This window comes from Ovis aries, chromosome 1 (genome assembly GCF_016772045.2).
Source record: "Ovis aries strain OAR_USU_Benz2616 breed Rambouillet chromosome 1, ARS-UI_Ramb_v3.0, whole genome shotgun sequence".
NCBI lineage: Eukaryota > Metazoa > Chordata > Mammalia > Artiodactyla > Bovidae > Ovis > Ovis aries.
Genome location: NC_056054.1, coordinates 14,312,772 through 14,330,147, shown reverse-complemented (window position 1 = coordinate 14,330,147; position 17,376 = coordinate 14,312,772). Strand labels below are relative to the sequence as shown.

Sequence of the window (17,376 nt, the reverse complement as noted above, 5' to 3'; positions counted from 1 at the left end):
GAGGGGTTCATGGGGGAGGCAGAGAGATACCTCTCAGGGAGATCCCGTGAGGCCTCCTAGGACTCCGTGAGAAGTAACGAATGCCTGTGTGGGGGAAGGATCGAAATTCTAGCGTGGGGTTAGGTAGGGGCTGGGTACTTCGCCATCCTCGCCCACCTGCCATGGCTTGGGGGGAGTTGAGTGTGTTGGGGGAGGCGATGAATGATGTGAAGGCGTGGGCTGCTGACCACCTCATCTCTTCCCTCCCCGCTCAGTTCCTCGTGGCCCTCCTCCGATTTTGGGTGGGATGTGCGGGGGAGGGGGATCACATCTTGTGACTCATCCCCTTTTCCATCCCCACCCTCGCTGGGCCCAAGAAGGAAAGGCTTAGAGCCTCTGCTGTGGTTCTTCCGTTCCCATAGCAACCGTGCGGTTGTTTTTGCAAACCCACTTCAATCGTGGACACTTTTAACCTCAGACGATGGCCTGGGGTCTGAGTCTCGGGGCGGGATACAAGCGAAGGTACAGCCCTCCCCTTTCCTCGCGACTCTGGGAAGGTCAGGGCGGGCGGGCGAGGCGCGCTCCTGTAGCGGGGCCTCACTGGCCACCGGGTCCCCACCTGAAACCCCGCCTGCCACTCCGCTTCAGCCGACCCAATCAACGCCCAACATGCCCGGGGTGAGGCGGGGCTTATGCAAATCGTGTCTCCTCCGAGAGACAGAGTGATCCAAGAGCTGGGAGGCGGCTTCGGCGCGGACCTTGGAGAACCTGGAGGCCGGCCCGCGAGCCCGTCTCGGTCCCCGCGACCCGCGGAGGCTCAGAGTCATCCAGCGACCCGGCGAGCGGCCTCAGGTAACGCGGGTAGGGCCGGGCGGAGGCACGTATCCTCTCCCCCTCCACTCTCCATTCCCTCGTCTCCTGCACCCTCGGATTCATCTCCCTGACCCCGGATTCCACCGTAGGCGGCAGCTTATGGGGGTCCCGCCCCTGGCCAGGGGACCCCCACTGCAGTCCTGGCCCCACAGGTCCCAGGGAAGGAGGCAAAGAAGCCTCCTTAACCCCAAAGCAACAACTGCTCTGGTCCCCAACACACACACACACACACACACACACACACACACACACACACCACCACCACCACCACCACCACACACACACCACACGCACAGACACACACACACATCTGGGGGTGTGGTGGTGCTGATGCTAGAGGAACCCATCCCCCTCCCCCATGGGCAGTCAGCTCAGCCCCATGGCCACCTCCCACCTCCACTGACAGCCCCTAGCCACACCACGCAGCCCCAGGAGCAGCTCACTGCACTTCATACCACAGTGTCCCCGTCCCGAAAGACAGCCTCCACCTCCACAGAGAGCCCACTCTCACTTCACACAGCCCCTCAGGCCGTCCCCACCTCCACCTCTCAAGCTGACAGAGCTCACAGCATACCTGGGGGCCACCCAGTTCTCCTCCTCATGACTCTCTCTCAGCAGGCCCCCCTCCCAATGGTATCAGTGAGAGACAGAGGCCCATCTTCCACCTCTTTCAGCTGGCTTCAAGATAAACACCACCCCTCAGCAGACCACCCAGACCTGTCAGTCACTGCTGCCAAGGTCCCAGCCTCCTCCATTCCCCTCACCCCTCACAGCCAAAGCACCAGGTTTTCTCATTCCACCACTCAAATATTGTTCTAATTCGTACCCTCTCTGGCCTTCTTGCACCCAGCCGCTCCCTCTCCCGTCTTCCTTCTGCTCAGTGGGAATCGTGCCAAAGCTCCATGGACTGTATGGCTCCTTCCCTAAGGCAGCCTGAGTCTGGAGGGCAGAAGAACTTGCCTTTGCTGTTTGACCAAGTCAAACTTCCCTCTCTGATCCTTCATGAGATAAGAAACAGAGGGTGGATGGGCAGGACAGGGAGTGGATCTGATGAGATGATCTTGGACAACCTTCCAACACTGACGCATTCTGATTCTATGACTGATTATGAGAAAACAGGACCCTTTTTTTCTTTTCCTAAACCTTTAGGACATTTCAGAAAGGAGGTCTGAGGGGCTTTAGTCCTTACCAAAAGGATATTGCTTCTTACCCAGGCCTGGGTATGGGCCTCCCCTTTCCTACACTCTCTCCAGGCTCAGGCTCCTCCTTAACAATTAGGAGTCCCTTCTTGACCAAGAGCCCACGTGGCATGGGCAGCTCCAAGGTGAAGGTAGTCAACAAGCCCACCTTTGGTTTATCATCCCCTGCCACTCACTAATAAGGAGAAGGAGAAGACCTAGCTATTGCCGCCATGGCTGCTGCTTGGAGAAGAGCAAAGGGAGGAGAAGAAAAAAATCTCCTGACCAGGGAGCTATTGTCACCATGGCAACAGTCTCAGCACCAGCTCCTCTGAAGCTTGGTGAGGGTGTGGGATTATTGCCTCCCTCAGTCCCTCCCACCCTCTCTGCCACGCTCCCATTTGGAGCCCACAACTCTGAGTTCTGCCCTCTGAAAGAAGCCTCTGAGCCCAGAGGCACAGTGTCTTCATGCATGGGGAAGTGCCAGCTTCTTCAGAGCTGGAGGCAGCCCTCAAGAGGAGCCTGCCTACGTTCAGCTAGGCCACAGCTCCAACAGAACATGCCCCCGCGGGTTCTGGCCTTCTTCATGCTGATGGACTCCACTTGACCTTGGGTGAACTCTTCCTTTCCTCAGATCTAGGTTCTATTGTGTCTAAGTGGGTGCAATGGCAGGAGAACACAGATAAAACAGCCTGATGCTGTTCCAAGGAGAAAGAAGGGGGCTCTGCCCCTTGAATATAATCCTCAAAGGGACATTCATTGAACATCTCTGGGTTCCAGAGTAGGTCTCTGCAGGGCACTTCTGTCCTGCCAGAGAGGGCAGAATGGGAACCTGTGTGGGCAGCTACAAGAGAGAAAATGGGAGTGAGGGAAGATGACTTTTCTCACTGTCCGAGCTGCTCCCAAGCAGACAGGGTTATATTGGGAGAGGATAAGCTCTCTACCATGGAGCAAAATGTCTGGAGAAATGTTTCTGGTCCAGACAAGAGTGTAATGCAAAACTCTTCCCCAAATCAGGCTCCATTCTGGAATTCCAGAGCACCAGGTGAGGGTCTGAGAGCTCTGGAGTCTACGCACCTGTCAGGGTCAACTCTGTGGCCTCAGAGGGTCTACTCATGCCCAGAATGCTAAGTCTAGGCTGCTGACTGTCCACTCTCCAGTCTGGGAGAGGCTGATCATAAGGAAGTGGGCTTTAGTCAGCCCTGAAGGCTGATTGTGGCTGCATCAGCCCAGAAGAGAAGGAAGGATTATGAACAACAATTGAAGTAGGTTCTGACTGAAGTATGTAGTTGTGAGGGGAGTAGTGGGAGGTAACGCTAGACAGTTGACTCGAGACATGAGATTCTAGAGGGTTCTGGAGTTTGAGGGGATCCATGGGTATGGCAACCCTTACCCTATATTGTCAGTTCAGTTCAGTCGCTCAGTCGTGTCCGACTCTTTACAACCCCATGAATCGCAGCACGCCAGGCCTCCCTGTCCATCACCAACTCCCGGAGTTCACTCAGATTCACGTCCATCGAGTCAGTGATGCCATCCAGCCATCTCATCCTCGGTCGTCCCCTTCTCCTCCTGTCCCCAATCCCTCCCAGCATCAGAGTCTTTTCCAGTGAGTCAACTCTTCGCATGAGGCGGCCAAAGTACTGGAGTTTCAGCTTTAGCATCATTCCTTCCAAAGAAATCCCAGGGCTGATCTCTTTCAGAATGGACTGGTTTGATCTCCTTGCAGTCCAAGGGACTCTCAAGAGTCTTACCCTATATTGTACCTCTGGGCAAAACTAGAAAAGACATTCTGTTGAACAGAGGAATCACAAGGAAAGCCCTGGCAAGCAGTGCCTCAGCTGGGTTTCAGCCCCTTTGGCTGTGCCCCTGGCCCTGACTATGCAGTGGCGAGGTGGGGGGGTCGTGGGGAGAGGATGTGGTGTACATTCCAGGAGCACTTGAAAAGAAGGAACAATAGGCCTTAGTAGCAAGTGGGACCCAGGGAAAAGGAAGAGGGGAAACTAAATGCAACTATGGTTGTATTCCCTCCCTGATCCCAGGGAGGGAAGGAAGGATGATGGAGAGAGAAGGACCATCACAGATTGAGGGTGAATCTGGCTGTAGCTGTGCTGAGTCAGAGGCTCTGGTGGTCCACCCCAAGGGTGGATATTTCCTGGGTATCAGATAGTGTGACCTGGAGCCAGCAAAATGGTCCCATTGAGGCCAAGAGGCAGATCAGAGCCATAGATTTTCTGTCTGTAGTGGACAAGAGGTGATTCAGAGAGGGCGGGTGGCAGGATTCAGTCCAGGCAGGTGGCATGGATTCAGCCTGGGTGTAACTCTGAGCCAGTTTTCTCCTCTCTCTGGGTTCCAGTTTTTCACTAACGTAAGGGGATGATCTTAAAAGCTTTGGCCTGCTGACCTAAGAGTGGTAGAAGGAATGAAGAGAGATAAAGCCTCCTTCATAGTCCCTGGTGGGCCAGGAATCAAATGGGGACTGAGAACAGGTATGGCCAGGAGACAGAAAATGGTGGGAAGGCAGCACAGAGCGGGGGAGAGAAAAGGGGCAGAAGGTGAGAGCCACATAGACTCCATCACACACACACACACACACACACACACACACACACACACACACACACACACGTGTGTGTGCCTTCTGGCAGATTTGCAGTCTTATACCCTGACGTGCTCCCACCCACTCCTACCGCTTACACAGACACTTGGGCACATCTCACAGGAGACAGAGGGAGAGGCTCTGCCTCCCCCACCAGACACCACTACCTCTGTGCTCTCGAACTTTCTTGACCGTACCTGAGCCTTCAGTGTGCTTTGGAGGAGGGGGCAGCTGAGGATGCAGCCCGCCTCCTTCTGCCCATGTGTGTTTCAGTTGTGCTTTTGATTCCGGTCCCAGGACAGCTGTGTGGGACCCCCTGGTTCCAAGTTCCTGAAGATGGCGCACCTCCCCCTCCCTGGCTTCCCCTGGGAGCATGTAGGATTCATCATCCTCTGGGGGTGGGAGGCAGGCAAGGATGTTGCTGCCTCCACTGCTCCTTGATCTTCTTCATGGCCCTGGGGAGGGTCTGAGATCCAGAGGTATTCTGTAACTCAGGACTCCCCAACCTCTGGGATCTGATGCCTGATGGTCTGAGGTGGAGCTGACATAGTAATGATAGAAATGAAGTGCACAATAAATGCAATGTGCTTGAATCATCCTGAAACCATCCCCCCACCCTGTGGTCTGTGGAAAAATTGTCTTCCATGAAACAGGTCCTAGGTGCCAAAAAGGCTGGAGATCGTTGCTTGAAGTCATGAAGCAAGGAGAGAGGGCAGGGAACTGACCAAACTCAGACCTGGCTGTCTAGGGTATTCCCAGCAGTAAGGATTAGAAGCCACACAGGCATGCACTGGGCTGTGGAAGTGGAATTCCTTCTGCCAGCCTGCGGGTGTCCTTTTCCAGAGTGTCTTCATGACAGGCTACCCTGCAGCTGGGGTCTGGCACTCTTCCAAAGAGACTCTGGGTGGGTCAGATTCACCTCCCAGGTCATGTCCTGGGGAAGTCAGGCTCTAGCAGGACATTCCCCCCATGGAGGTCTGATAAGAATGTCAACTCAGCCTTCAGGGCCTGCCAGGGGCCTCACTCCAGCCAGGCTTCCTGGGGAGAGTTTGTACCTCCCTCTGCAAGAACTTCCTCAGGCACAAGATACTTGAGGGGCTCATGGTCCCACTGGGGCCTGACTCTTCACCCTCCCCAAACCTGCGTCTCAGAAATACCACCTCTATCCTTTCTATCCATTCAGCCCCGGTTCTGAGCATTGGCTGCAGTCCTCTGTCACTCTCAGCCCCGCATGCATTCAGTCCCCAGGTCCTGCCAGTGCCTCCTCCTAGCATCTCTCAGTCCGTCCACATCCCTCTACCACCCCACCCTGTTGTCATCACCTCCCACCTGAACGCTGCAGCAGAGCTGCCCCTCCTCTCCCGACCCAGGTCATCTCGTACACTGTAGCCAAGGAAAAATCTGAAAAACACGTTCCTTCTCTCTGGGTCCCCAGCACCATATTGTAAACAACCTATAAGTATTTGTGTAATGAATTTGGTCTTTCCAGCCTTTGCTTTAAAACCACAGGAGCTTCTGTGCCCCACGCCAGACTCCTTGGTGTGGATTTAAGGTGCTTTACAATCAGCCTCTTTGATCGAGTTATGAGTTAGTGAAGTCTGGCTCGTGTTGACTTTATCCCTATCATCAGCACAGGGCCTGGCTCATGGTCAGCCTCAATAAATGCTCAGGGAATGAATGAACTAATGAAAAGGAGAATACAGTCAGGGTCATCAGGGTTACCAGCTAGGATTTCTGTTTGTACAGAGGAAGAAGGGAGAGAAGCTTCTTGCTCAGGTGGCCTGGAAGGTCTTGAGGAAGGACTTGGGAGACAGCGCCAGGGGAACACATGAGGAACCTGCCAGGTAGGAGAGGAGCTTGTAGCGGTGGGTAGAGGCTGAGTGCAGAGAGCTCTCAAGAGCAAGGAGAGGATTACGACTATTCTATGGGTGTAGGGAGCTATGGAAGGTGTAAAGAGGAGAGGAGAGAATGAAGACTGGGATTTGCAAACTGGTCAGTGAGAATGAGGAGAGTTGAGCCCTGGGAGGCTAGAGACCCTGGTTGCCAGGGGAGGAAAACTGCTGTGAGCAGAGAGGAGAGGCCTGCTTGGAGAGGAGGCCCTGTAATCGGGATGTAATAAGGGGAAAGCCCCCACTTTGTGTTGGGGGAAAGAGGGGAGCAGAGGAGAGGCAGGAGCTTCTATGGGAAGGAGTGTGGTGGAATGACAGAACCCATCTGTAGGAGGTGGGGTGTCCACCATGGAGGTGAGAAGAGGACCCCTCCCCCCGCCCCGCTGTGGAAGGATGGGGTCCTGGCTGTGGGAATGTGGAGTTTGTTAGAGGAAGGGGCTGTGGTGGAGAAAGGGAACCCCGTCCTAGAGAGACTTGGCGGAAGGCTGCTGAGGTGACGGCCTTGCCCTGGACCAAAATGAGGGAGCCCTCTGTCCTCCAGGCCCTGCCATGGGGAAGACTAACAGCAAGCTGGCCCCAGAGGTGCTGGAAGATCTGGTTCAAAACACCGAGTTCAGTGAGCAGGAGCTGAAGCAGTGGTACAAGGGCTTCCTGAAGGACTGCCCCAGCGGCATCCTCAACCTGGAGGAGTTCCAGCAGCTCTACATCAAGGTAGGCGGAGCCCAGCACTCCGGGGGCGGGCTGGAAGACAGGGGGCGGGGCAAGACACTCTAGGGGGCGGGCCAGACGAGCGGGGGCGGGGCCAGACACTCTGGAGGGCGGGCCGGATGAGCGGGGGCGGGGCCAGGCAGCCAAGGGGTGGGCCGCGAGCGCGGAGCTGTCGCTGCGCCCCAGCCCCGCGTGTCCCCGCCTCAGTTCTTCCCCTACGGTGACGCCTCCAAGTTCGCGCAGCACGCTTTCCGCACCTTCGACAAGAACGGCGACGGCACCATCGACTTCCGGGAGTTCATTTGCGCCCTTTCGGTCACCTCCCGCGGTAGCTTCGAGCAGAAACTCAATTGGGCCTTTGAAATGTACGACCTGGACGGTGACGGGCGCATCACGCGTCTCGAGATGCTGGAGATCATTGAGGTGGGTTGGGAAGACACGCTTCCTGTCTTCGCTGCGAGGGCCGTTCTCCAGCCACCCTCCCCGCTCAGGCCTCGAGAGCCCACCACTCCCCTCCTCCCTCCTGCCTCCTCCCAGGATCCAGCGGCTAGCCTTGATTGGGTGTTCAGAGTAGGACCGGTCTTGTGCTAAGTACTTTACCCGACAAGTCTAGGCGGTACTGTTAGAAACCCCATTTTACGGTTGAGGAAATGTATCAGGTGACTGGTTCTTGATCCCAAATCTAAGGAGTCTGACTCCAGAGTCCCAAATTCTTAACTCAGTGTTCTTTCAACAAATGTATATTCTTTCAACAAGAGTCCAAGTTCTTAACTCATATTCTTTCAACAGAGACTGCCACCTGCCAGTCTCTGTTTAAAATTCTTGCTTTCATAGGACATTCCTTCTGGCAAGAAAATTAAACAAAACAAAGCCTATGCTATGTCAGGCAGTAAGTATTACAAAGAAGATAAGCAAAGCAAAGTAAGAGGAGAGGGCATTGAAGGAAAAGTGATTTTGTGTAAGGTGAGATGTGAGGAGTAACCTGGAAGAAGTAAGGGAGCTAACTGCATAGGTGTCAGGGGGAGGATCTCTGCATGTTGCTGCTGCTGCTGCTGCTGCTGCTGCTGCTGCTGCTGCTGCTAAGTCGCTTCAGTTGTGTCCAACTCTGTGTGACCCCATATGGGGAAGAATAAATGCAAAGACCCCACTAGACTGTGTTTCCAGTGTTCAAGGAGTGGCCAGGAGCCCAGGGTGGTGGGACAGAAGTAAGCAAGGGGATAGTGGTAGGAAGAAGTCAGATAGGTAGTCAGGAGACTGTTTCTTAGCATCATCATTTGGGATAGAGACTTGACTTTCTTCTAAGTGAGATGCGAAGCCCTTAAGGGCTCCCTCTATTCTCTGTGTGGAGAACAGACTGAGCGGGTGGGAGGTCAGCAAAAGTAGGGAGAGACCAGTTGCGAGGCTTCCACAGCAGTCCGGTCACAGGGGGATGGAGGCGACAGGTGTGGAGCAATGGAAGTAGCAGGCAGCAGCTCGTTATTGGGCCTGTTCAGAATTAGGGCTGACAAGATTTGCTGTAAGATTAGACATGGGTGTGAGAAGAGGAGGGTCGAGAATGGTGTCGAGGCTTTTGGTCTGAACATCTAGAAGAATGAATTTGCTGTTCACTGAGACAGGGCCCGCTGGGGCAGAAGCAGGTTGGAGGTGAAGAGCTGGGTAGTAGACACATCTGGTGTGAGATGCTGAGTAAATAGCCAGTCTTAATGACTGTACATCACCTTCCAGTATCCTCACACGACCCCTTGTTCTCCATGCCACGCCCGGGTCCCTTCATTCACCTCCAGTCCCCTGTCCCTGTGGTGAGTGTTCACACCTCCCTCCTTGCCCCAACAGGCTATTTACAAGATGGTGGGCACTGTGATCATGATGCGCATGAACCAGGATGGGCTCACGCCCCAGCAGCGTGTGGACAAGATCTTCAAGAAGATGGATCAAGATAAGGACGACCAGATTACACTGGAGGAGTTCAAGGAGGCGGCCAAGAGTGACCCATCTATTGTGCTGCTGCTGCAGTGCGACATGCAGAAGTAGAGGCTGGTGAGGGGCAGGGCCCCTGGCCAGGAAGGGCGTGGCCACCTCCCAACCCAGTGACCTCTCTGGCTGGCCCTTCCTTAGGGGGAGGGGGACTCCAGCCTCACTCTCTGGCCCACCCACCCCTCTGCCCAAGCCCTTGCTCTCCTCAGTCAAGATCCTTAAGGGACCACCTCACCCTGGAATAGAGAAGATCCTCAGGTATTTAATGGCCTAGCCTCAGCCCCAGTCTTGGCCCAGAACCAACATCTGCTGGGCATAGGGGAGCTGGTTTTTGCCCCAAGGTACAGGGTGAAGGGAGGAGGGCTGGGTTCTGCTTTGAAATTCTGTTCTGGGATTGTGCTTTATAGGATGTGGTCCTACAGACCCCAGTTAAAGGGCCAAATTGGGTCTGTCCTTCACTGAGGACCCAGAACCCTTAAGGGTGGTCTGTGCCCTGCCCCCACAAATCTACCTGGCCCCTCTGGCCCCAGCCTTTGGAGTGTTCACTCAGTACTTTCTTCAACTAACATTTATTGAGCACCTATTCAAGGCCAGGCACCCCTAGGTGCTAAGGCTATGGTAGTTTACAAGACACATTCTGGCCCTCTGGCAGCTCACAGGGTAGTGGTCAGGGTCTCAGACAGGGACACTGAGCTCAGGTGAGGAGAGGATACAGTAAGGCTGGTTAGTTTGAGAGGAACAGTTAAATCTTTCTGCTCAGCTCCACACAGAGCTGCAGAAGGGATGAAACGGAAAGTATTTGGAAATCTAGGAACCACAGTGGGGATTTTAAGAAAAATTGAAATTGAGGTAATACTTATTTTTTAATACCCTTTAAAAGGACTAAACTCATTTTATTAGTTGAGGATATTAAAACATACTTTATATGACTTGGTTTCTTGTAAAACGATTAAATGAATATAGAAAGTGCTAATTTTCAGGGGGTAAAAAAGAGCTGAGAAAAAAAAAAAAGAGGAAAATATCACCCAACTTACCAGATGACACGTTTTTTTATCAGGCTAAATCCTTAACTGTCACTGTCAGCAGCTTCTGCTGCTTCCTTTTAAATGATCTTTTTTTCAATTCAGTGAGCAACTCTCTACTGTGCACTTAATGCTGATTAGGAGCTGACTTCAGTAACAGAGAACATAAGGCTTGCCAAGAGTGAGACAAGTGTAGTTCCCACATCTGGATTTGGTCTAGTTTAAGGATGGGCTCTGTTCTTTCACTGCTCCAGAAGCAGAAGGAGCTAGAAGAAGACCAGCCGGCCACTGTTTAGGCTGCCAGGCTGCGTTTATGGATTAAATGCCTAAAAATGTGCCGGGCATGCTCCATCTGAAAGGCTTTTTCTAACTCCCAATCCTGAATCTGCCAGGTAGTTTGTCATCTTCCAAGTATACTGGCTTTGCTTTTCAGTGTCTGCTTTCCAGTTTTGGATCAGTGAGCTCTACAGCTGCATGCTTTGACTGCCGGAAAATTAATCTTGCTTCATCAAGTCTTTCACTTTACTTTCTCCTGTGCTTATAATCAGAAATTAGCTTTGATGTGCAGTGACAGTGGATTTCCTCTTGAACTGCTGGTGAAAACAGTCTAGTTCACAGGTGCTGTCAACCCAGTGTGGGAGCAGGGAATGATTGCCGGGTTGGGGAGTACAAGAGTATACCTTCAGGAAAGGGATGCAGCGTACCTCTTACTTCTGAGTCCTCCCTCTCTGCAGATGGAGACTCTTGGGGAAGCTGACTTTTTCCCTCAAACTCTCCTAGACCTTCCTGCTTGCTGCCCTTGGAGACAGCAAGTCCACTGAGTTGTCACCCTCTTTTCATCCTTCTGCCTATGACCAGCCACATGGTCAGGCTAGGGAATTCACATCCTTGGGCAGTAACCAGCAAGTTTTTATCCAGTAATGCCTCAAGGGATGTTCCATTACTCTCAGGAGCTGGCCGTTAGGTCTGTTCTATGCTGTCAGTCAGCACCAGAGATACATAGGACTCTACAGCCCAGCTCAGCTTAGACTTCCAGTGGGAGACTTTTTACAAAGTGGGTTCCTATCCCCCAAATGTTGACTCTAACCTAATTCACAATCACACAGAACTTCATGCTTTAAATCTTGCCATTGACCCCATCTCATTCTATCCTCACAGCCTAGGGAAATAGGATTCTTCATTCCATTTCTCCACGCTAGGAAACTGAGGCACAGAGTGGAGTTCTAGTGCACGAGGACAGTCAGGAGGTGGCACAGTGCCCGGACTTGAGCCCAGGGCTCTATGAGGGTCTCTTCCCTTCATAGCCTCTTCCCCGCTCATTCCTCTCACTCTGAGTGGTACAGAGGTTGACTGTAAAGAAAACTAAGTTGGTTTTGATCCTTTACAAGCTTCCTGCTAAGCAGTGTCTGAGGCTGTGGTCTTCCAAAGAGAAATAGAAGCTTGATTGAAGCCCCCACATTTTCAAACATCTTATTTTCTATTTCTGGGCAGCTCTGCTAACAGGTCAGTGCTGTCTTAGGAGGCATCTGACTCAACCTTGGAAGCACCTTGCAGTGTCTTTACTATCTTGCTCCCTAAGGGAACTGTTTCTCTCTCTCTCTCTCTCTTTCTTTCTTTCTAACTGGTGGGAAAATCCTACTCATGAAAGCATGTTTAATCACTCCAAGCTTCTGGACACATACCATGGGTGATATTTGCTGTTCAGGTCAAAGGTTCTCAGCCATCTCAGCAGGGTGAACACATAATGTCAGGCTGGGAACTGAGACCCCCATCTTGCTCATGGGAGGAGCCACAGGCAGGCCAGGCTTTGCTTCCACATGCTCCTGGATGTCCTGGGGACTGTGTGCTTGGGAATTCCTGTGGTAGAGCACCAGCCCTGCCTTGAGAAGAGAGGCAGTCCTCCTATCCCTGCCCCAGCAAAGAAGGACTTGCCGCAGAGTTCACGGAGTATAAAGTATGACTTGCATAGACACGAAAATATATGGACAGTTAAAATGTTGATATATCCAAACTCTCCCTTGAAGTTCTGTATCTTTTTGCAGCAGCTCTGTGAATTGCAAGGTCCTCAATCTGCCTTCTAACTGTATTCTGCCCTCATTCATCCTTTTGGGCTAACTGATGAGCCCCTTATTTCTTCTCTCTAAAAATCATCACTGGGACTTCGTGGTGATCCAGTGCTTATGAGTCCATGCTCTGACTGCCAAGGATCCGAGTTCAGTCCCTGGTTGGGGAACTAAAATCCCACAAACCAAGTGACTCAGCCAATACATATATATAAATGATATATATATCATTATAAAGGGGAACTTCAGATGTCCACTCTAGTCTTTTGAGTTGTAGTCAAGATTATATGATTTACCTTTAAATCAGAAGTTAAGAAAAAGGAAGCCCATAAGCAAAGGCACTGAAGTGTTTCCTGACAACAGCACAGTCCCTCAAGGAAGAAATCCATCCTACTGCAGAGCAAGAGAGAAGGAGGAGAGGGGAGAGAAAGGAAAGAGAGAGAAGAGGCTGGGCAGGGGAGTAAGCTGACCCTGTAAATACTTTTATACAAAAATTTACTAAAACAACAAGTATTTCCTGAAGATCCACCCTGGGTGAGGCTTTGTGCTGACTTTGGAGATCACTGTGGGGGCAAGAACACATTGCTTACATATTTTATTCATCAGTTTTGAAAAAAACGTCATTTGAAGCTGAAATTGAAAAGTCTCAGAAAAATGTGGAATTTTCTTTCCAAAACTTTCAGGGTTTTCTTTTACTTTTTCCAGAGGGTGGGAGCAGAACTGGGCCTCCCAGGGCATCTGGCCCTGCTTGCTTTGGTGGAGGCCTGGAGAAGTAGGGGGTGCTGAGTGGCAGAAGGGGGGCCCTCCCAACCCGTTCTCCAGCGTGGCCCCCTCTCTCCTGATGGCTGCTCCTGTTGTGCCTGCAGTGACTGTCCTCACCGTTCAACCCTGTGCTGTGTGGTGTATTTTTTTTTTTTTTCCACTGACATTGAATAAAAAGTGTGACCGTGCTGGGGGCCTCTTCTCTTCCCCCAGTGGAGACAGGGCTGGGGTGAGGAGAAAAGGGGAGAAAGGACCTGAGGGAGCTCACACAATGGGGGAACCTCGGCATCCTCCTTGGGGCAGAGGTCCTTGTTCCAGGTTACAGGGAACAGAAACCCACTCAAGCTAGTTCACAGCAAGGGGTGAGCAGATAACAAGGGACTCTAAAGATGGAAATTCAAGAATGGCTGGGCCTCAAGAGAACAGGCGCTGTCAGTGGGACCTCTGCCCTCTCATCTCTGGGCCTTGAAGGTTCTTATCCCTTTGGCAATATTCGCGTCTATACTCTTTTCTTTAGTTTCTCTTAAGACCCCCTTGGTTTCCCTGCACAAAGTGGCTGCTTCTTCAACTCTGTATCCAGACTCACCAATGACTGACAGCTCCCTTCTGTGTCTCTTAATTCAGTTTTCAAGCAAGGGAATCTGATTGGTTCAGCTTCGCTTTTCCTGGGAGCCCTTGGTCCATTCATCAGCGCCAGACCAGATGCTGATTTGGCGGGTGTGGGGGCAGGAGTACTCTCCCCAAAAGGGAGCTAGTGGCAGCAAGCCTTGGACTCAGTTTCTCCCTCTGTCCAATGGAAGACATGGTAAGAGCCCACCTGAGTTAGTGGGCAGTTACTGGATAGAGGGCAGTGGGGAGAAAGGCCAAGAGTCAGGATTACAATTAGTCTACCTGGTGCTCTTTGCACACGTTAAAGGTGCCCCTTTGAATGTAGCAATCCCATAAGCATGCAGCTAGGCCAGTAGATGGCACATTTGAGCTAATGAGAACGATATACCCCTTTCATGCCCCAGTTCACAGCTTGGCAAGGGGCACACAGCCTGGATCTCAGCCCCCGCTTGCCCCCCTGGTCCAGGGTGTTGTGTAGCACAGACACTGTTCCACCATCCACAGGAGCCCAGAGTCCTGAGAACCGCTTACACTGACCCAGAGGTGGTGGGGTGGTGATGGGAGTTAGTGGCAAAATGTTTTTCTCAGAACATGCCCCCCTCAACAGCCAGAGAAGCACTGTTCCCTACAGGGAGTGGGGGCCAGTGAGGGGGGAGCGGTCAGCTGAAGGTTTCTGCTTCCTCCTGAAACGCTCGATTACTTTTACAAAGGTTTTCCCAAGGACGCTTGGAGGGGGCCAGCTCCCTTGACAGGAAGCAATTAGGACAGAGGAGGGAGGCCGACCTGGCCTCAGGGCAACAGAACCTAAGGAGGTGACTCAGAGGCCTAAGAACTGGGGGAGCTGCTGTTTCCAGCTGAAGCCACACCAGAGGGAGGGAGAGCCCTGTTCCTGCCTGGTTTGAGGGCACAGGTTGGTCCACCTCCTGCTATCACATTTGCCTTCTGCGCCATCTGGCCCTGAAGATCCAGTGTTCCTCCTAAAGCGCGGATCTGACCACGTCAGCTCTCCAAGCCCTGCTTCTTCCTCCAGTATAATAAGCTCCTTCAAAGTCCCCTCCGCCCTGTCACCTGCTGACCTCAGAAGCCAGCTCTGCCCCCTACCACCCCTCCTGCACATGAATCACTGTGAATTGCCCTCCATTTTGTGCCCATCCTGGCTCAATCACTGTGTCCAGGGAAAAGGGTTCTCCCATTGGGCAGGTCTCCATCACATGCCTATTCCTGTGACCAGGGAGGCAGGGCCTGTTACTAGAAGAAGAGAGTGGGAAAGGATGCTGGTCAGGGATCTCTTAGGCTTCTGTGCTTCTGGGCAAGCCACTGCCCCTCCCTGGGCCACCCATGTCCCCATCTCCAGTGATCTCCTCTGTGAAGCCCTCCCAGCTCTCAAGCAACTGGCTCCTTGCGTCCACACAGTCCATCATAGTCACCAAACAGCTTCCCATGCGATTCCCTGCCGGCTGAGCTGAATGCACACTTACGATTCTGTTTTTAAAAAATTTTTAAAGGAAATGAAGACTCAGAGAATGGATGGTAAGGCCGGGACTTGAACTCAGATCTCTTAACTTCAAGGCCACTGTTTATCATGCATTCTCATCTGTGGGGAGTGAATCCAAATCTGAATGTGAAAACAGAGGTAACAGACCTCAAGTTCTGTGCTTCAGAGGAGGGAGAGTCTTCCCTGGCAGGCCAGGAGGTAGAGGAGGGGTAGGGGAGGAGGACAGGTGAAGGATGAAGCTCCTGTTCATCAAGAGAGCAGGAGGTGGTGTCCACCCCTGGTCTTGCTAAAGACCTGTCCACACGGGAGCAGTTAGGTAGAATCCTGAGTCCTCCCTAGATGGGCTTTTCCTGTGCTTTCACCTGCCGCAGGGAAAGATGGGTTCTCGGCTCACATTGTCCCAAATTAATAACTCTGGAGAAGACAGAGGCAAATTTCCCAGCACCTGGATATAAGAGTATAGGAGAGTGAGTGATGCAGCTGAGGTCATGTGCCCATCCTGGCTCAATCACTGTGTCCAGGGAAAAGGGTTCTCCCATTGGGCAGGTCTACATCACATGCCTATTCCTGTGACCAGGGAGGCAGGGCCTGTTACTAGAAGAAGAGAGTGGGAAAGGATGCTGGTCAGCAAATCCAATAGCCACCAACTTCTGAGGAGCATTTGTAGAAGTGATGTGGAGAATCTCACGGAAATTTAGAGCTGGGCACTATAGCCAGGCTTCAAGCTAGGACTTGGGAAACTGTCAGGACCAGAAGTAGCTCCCTCTCAGGGAAGCATGGTTTCTCTTTCATGGAGTCTCTGCACATTGCTTCCATCTTTATATCCTGGTGGGCTCAATCTGCTCACAAGAGTTTTTGCCTCCTCTTCGCTTTATGTTGCATATAACTACAGCTTGCTAAGGCCCATCTAGGTCTCTTAGACGCCAACTATATTTTGTAGTATTCTTAGCTGCTTTTCTTATGGTTGACTGTCCAGCCTCTGTTTCCCAGTTCCCAGTTCCTGAGGAAGAGAAATCTGATTGGCCCAGATCTTTCCTTTCAACTCAGGCTGCACAGGTCAAAGGTCACTAGACAGCAAGGGGATGGTTCGCCTTTGCATCAGGTACTCACTGCCAGCCAAATAACGAATATACATTCTCCTCCTCCATGAGGCACCTAAGAATAATGGACCCCTTCCTAGAATTTCATTATTTATTGTTGTGTAGCAAGATACCTCAAAACTTAATGCTGGAAACAACAAAAGTGTATCATTTTTCATGACTCTGTGTGTTGGCTGGGCTCAGCTAGGAGGTTTTGTTGCTTCACATGCTGTTGGCTGGGGTCACTCATCCCACAGCATCCCTCTAGGAGATGGGCTGCGACTGGAACTGTTAAGGTGGTCTCATTCATATGTCTGCAGCTGACAGTTGCCTGAGAAATCACTGGCTTCTGATCCTCCAGGGCCTCACTGCTTCTGCATGTGACCTTTCCAGATTTCTTTACACTGTGACTGGCTCCCAAGAGGGCATAAAAACGATCTGTGAGGCCTCTTAAAGCTTAAGCTTGGAAACCATACATAACTTCTACAGCACTCTATCAGTCAAAGCAAGACACTAGGTCGACTCAGATTCAGTGCCACTTCTGGAAGGGAGGAATGTTCAAGTCACACTGCCAAAGGGCAAGAGGATGGGAGAGAGTTTGGGGCCGGTTAATCTACCATGGGGGAAATATTCTACCATGAGTGGAGAAAGACAACTCTAAACATACTTCCCTCAATCTTACACTGTCTTGTTATGATTACAGTAAGTCCCCTACATACAGACCTCCAAGTTGTGAACAAAGATGTGAATGTACAGTCACCTGTCCAATCGTGTCAGCTAGTTCATGTGTCTGGTGTATATTGTCACATGGGTGCCTCCTGTACAAGTGGTTGTGCTTTTGTGTACTTTATAGCAGTGTATAGAGCACAATAGTACAGTATCTCTAGTTCAAGCCCAGAATGGCCAGAAGCAAGCATAAAAACAGTGGTGATGTAGCTGGTACTGCTGTGCTTTTCAAAGTATTCTACTGTAAGGTTAAAAATATTTCTTTCATTTTTTTGGTTTGTTTTATATGTATTATTTATGTGAAATACATTATAAGCATATTATAGTACAGTGCTATATAGCCGATTGTGTTAGTTGGGTACCTAGGCTAACTTTGTTGGACTTACAAACAGATTGAACTTACAAATGTATTGGAACGAAATT

General features: G+C 51.6%; 1 protein-coding gene across 2 annotated transcripts; it reads left to right on the top strand.

The window, feature by feature from the left end:
- The first annotated feature begins 693 nt into the window (after positions 1–693).
- HPCAL4 (hippocalcin like 4) lies at positions 694–13,232 on the top strand. 2 transcript variants are annotated; one of them, XM_004001831.5, is made up of 4 exons: positions 694–831; positions 7,057–7,226; positions 7,431–7,646; positions 9,057–13,232. In XM_004001831.5, exons 2-4 carry the CDS (start codon positions 7,065–7,067, stop codon positions 9,252–9,254), a joined length of 576 nt encoding a protein of 191 aa, XP_004001880.3. In that variant the 5' UTR covers positions 694–831; positions 7,057–7,064; the 3' UTR covers positions 9,255–13,232. The 2 variants fall into 2 exon arrangements, with proteins under 2 accessions (XP_004001880.3, XP_042102011.1); XM_042246077.2 differs by lacking the exon at positions 694–831 and adding an exon at positions 6,357–6,470.
- Positions 13,233–17,376: the final 4,144 nt, after the last annotated feature.

Coding starts and splice junctions, on each gene's coding strand:
- HPCAL4 (XM_042246077.2), top strand. Junction 7,227..7,430: donor TCCAGCAGCTCTACATCAAG/GTAGGCGGAGCC, acceptor TCCCCGCCTCAG/TTCTTCCCCTACGGTGACGC. Junction 7,647..9,056: donor AGATGCTGGAGATCATTGAG/GTGGGTTGGGAA, acceptor TTGCCCCAACAG/GCTATTTACAAGATGGTGGG.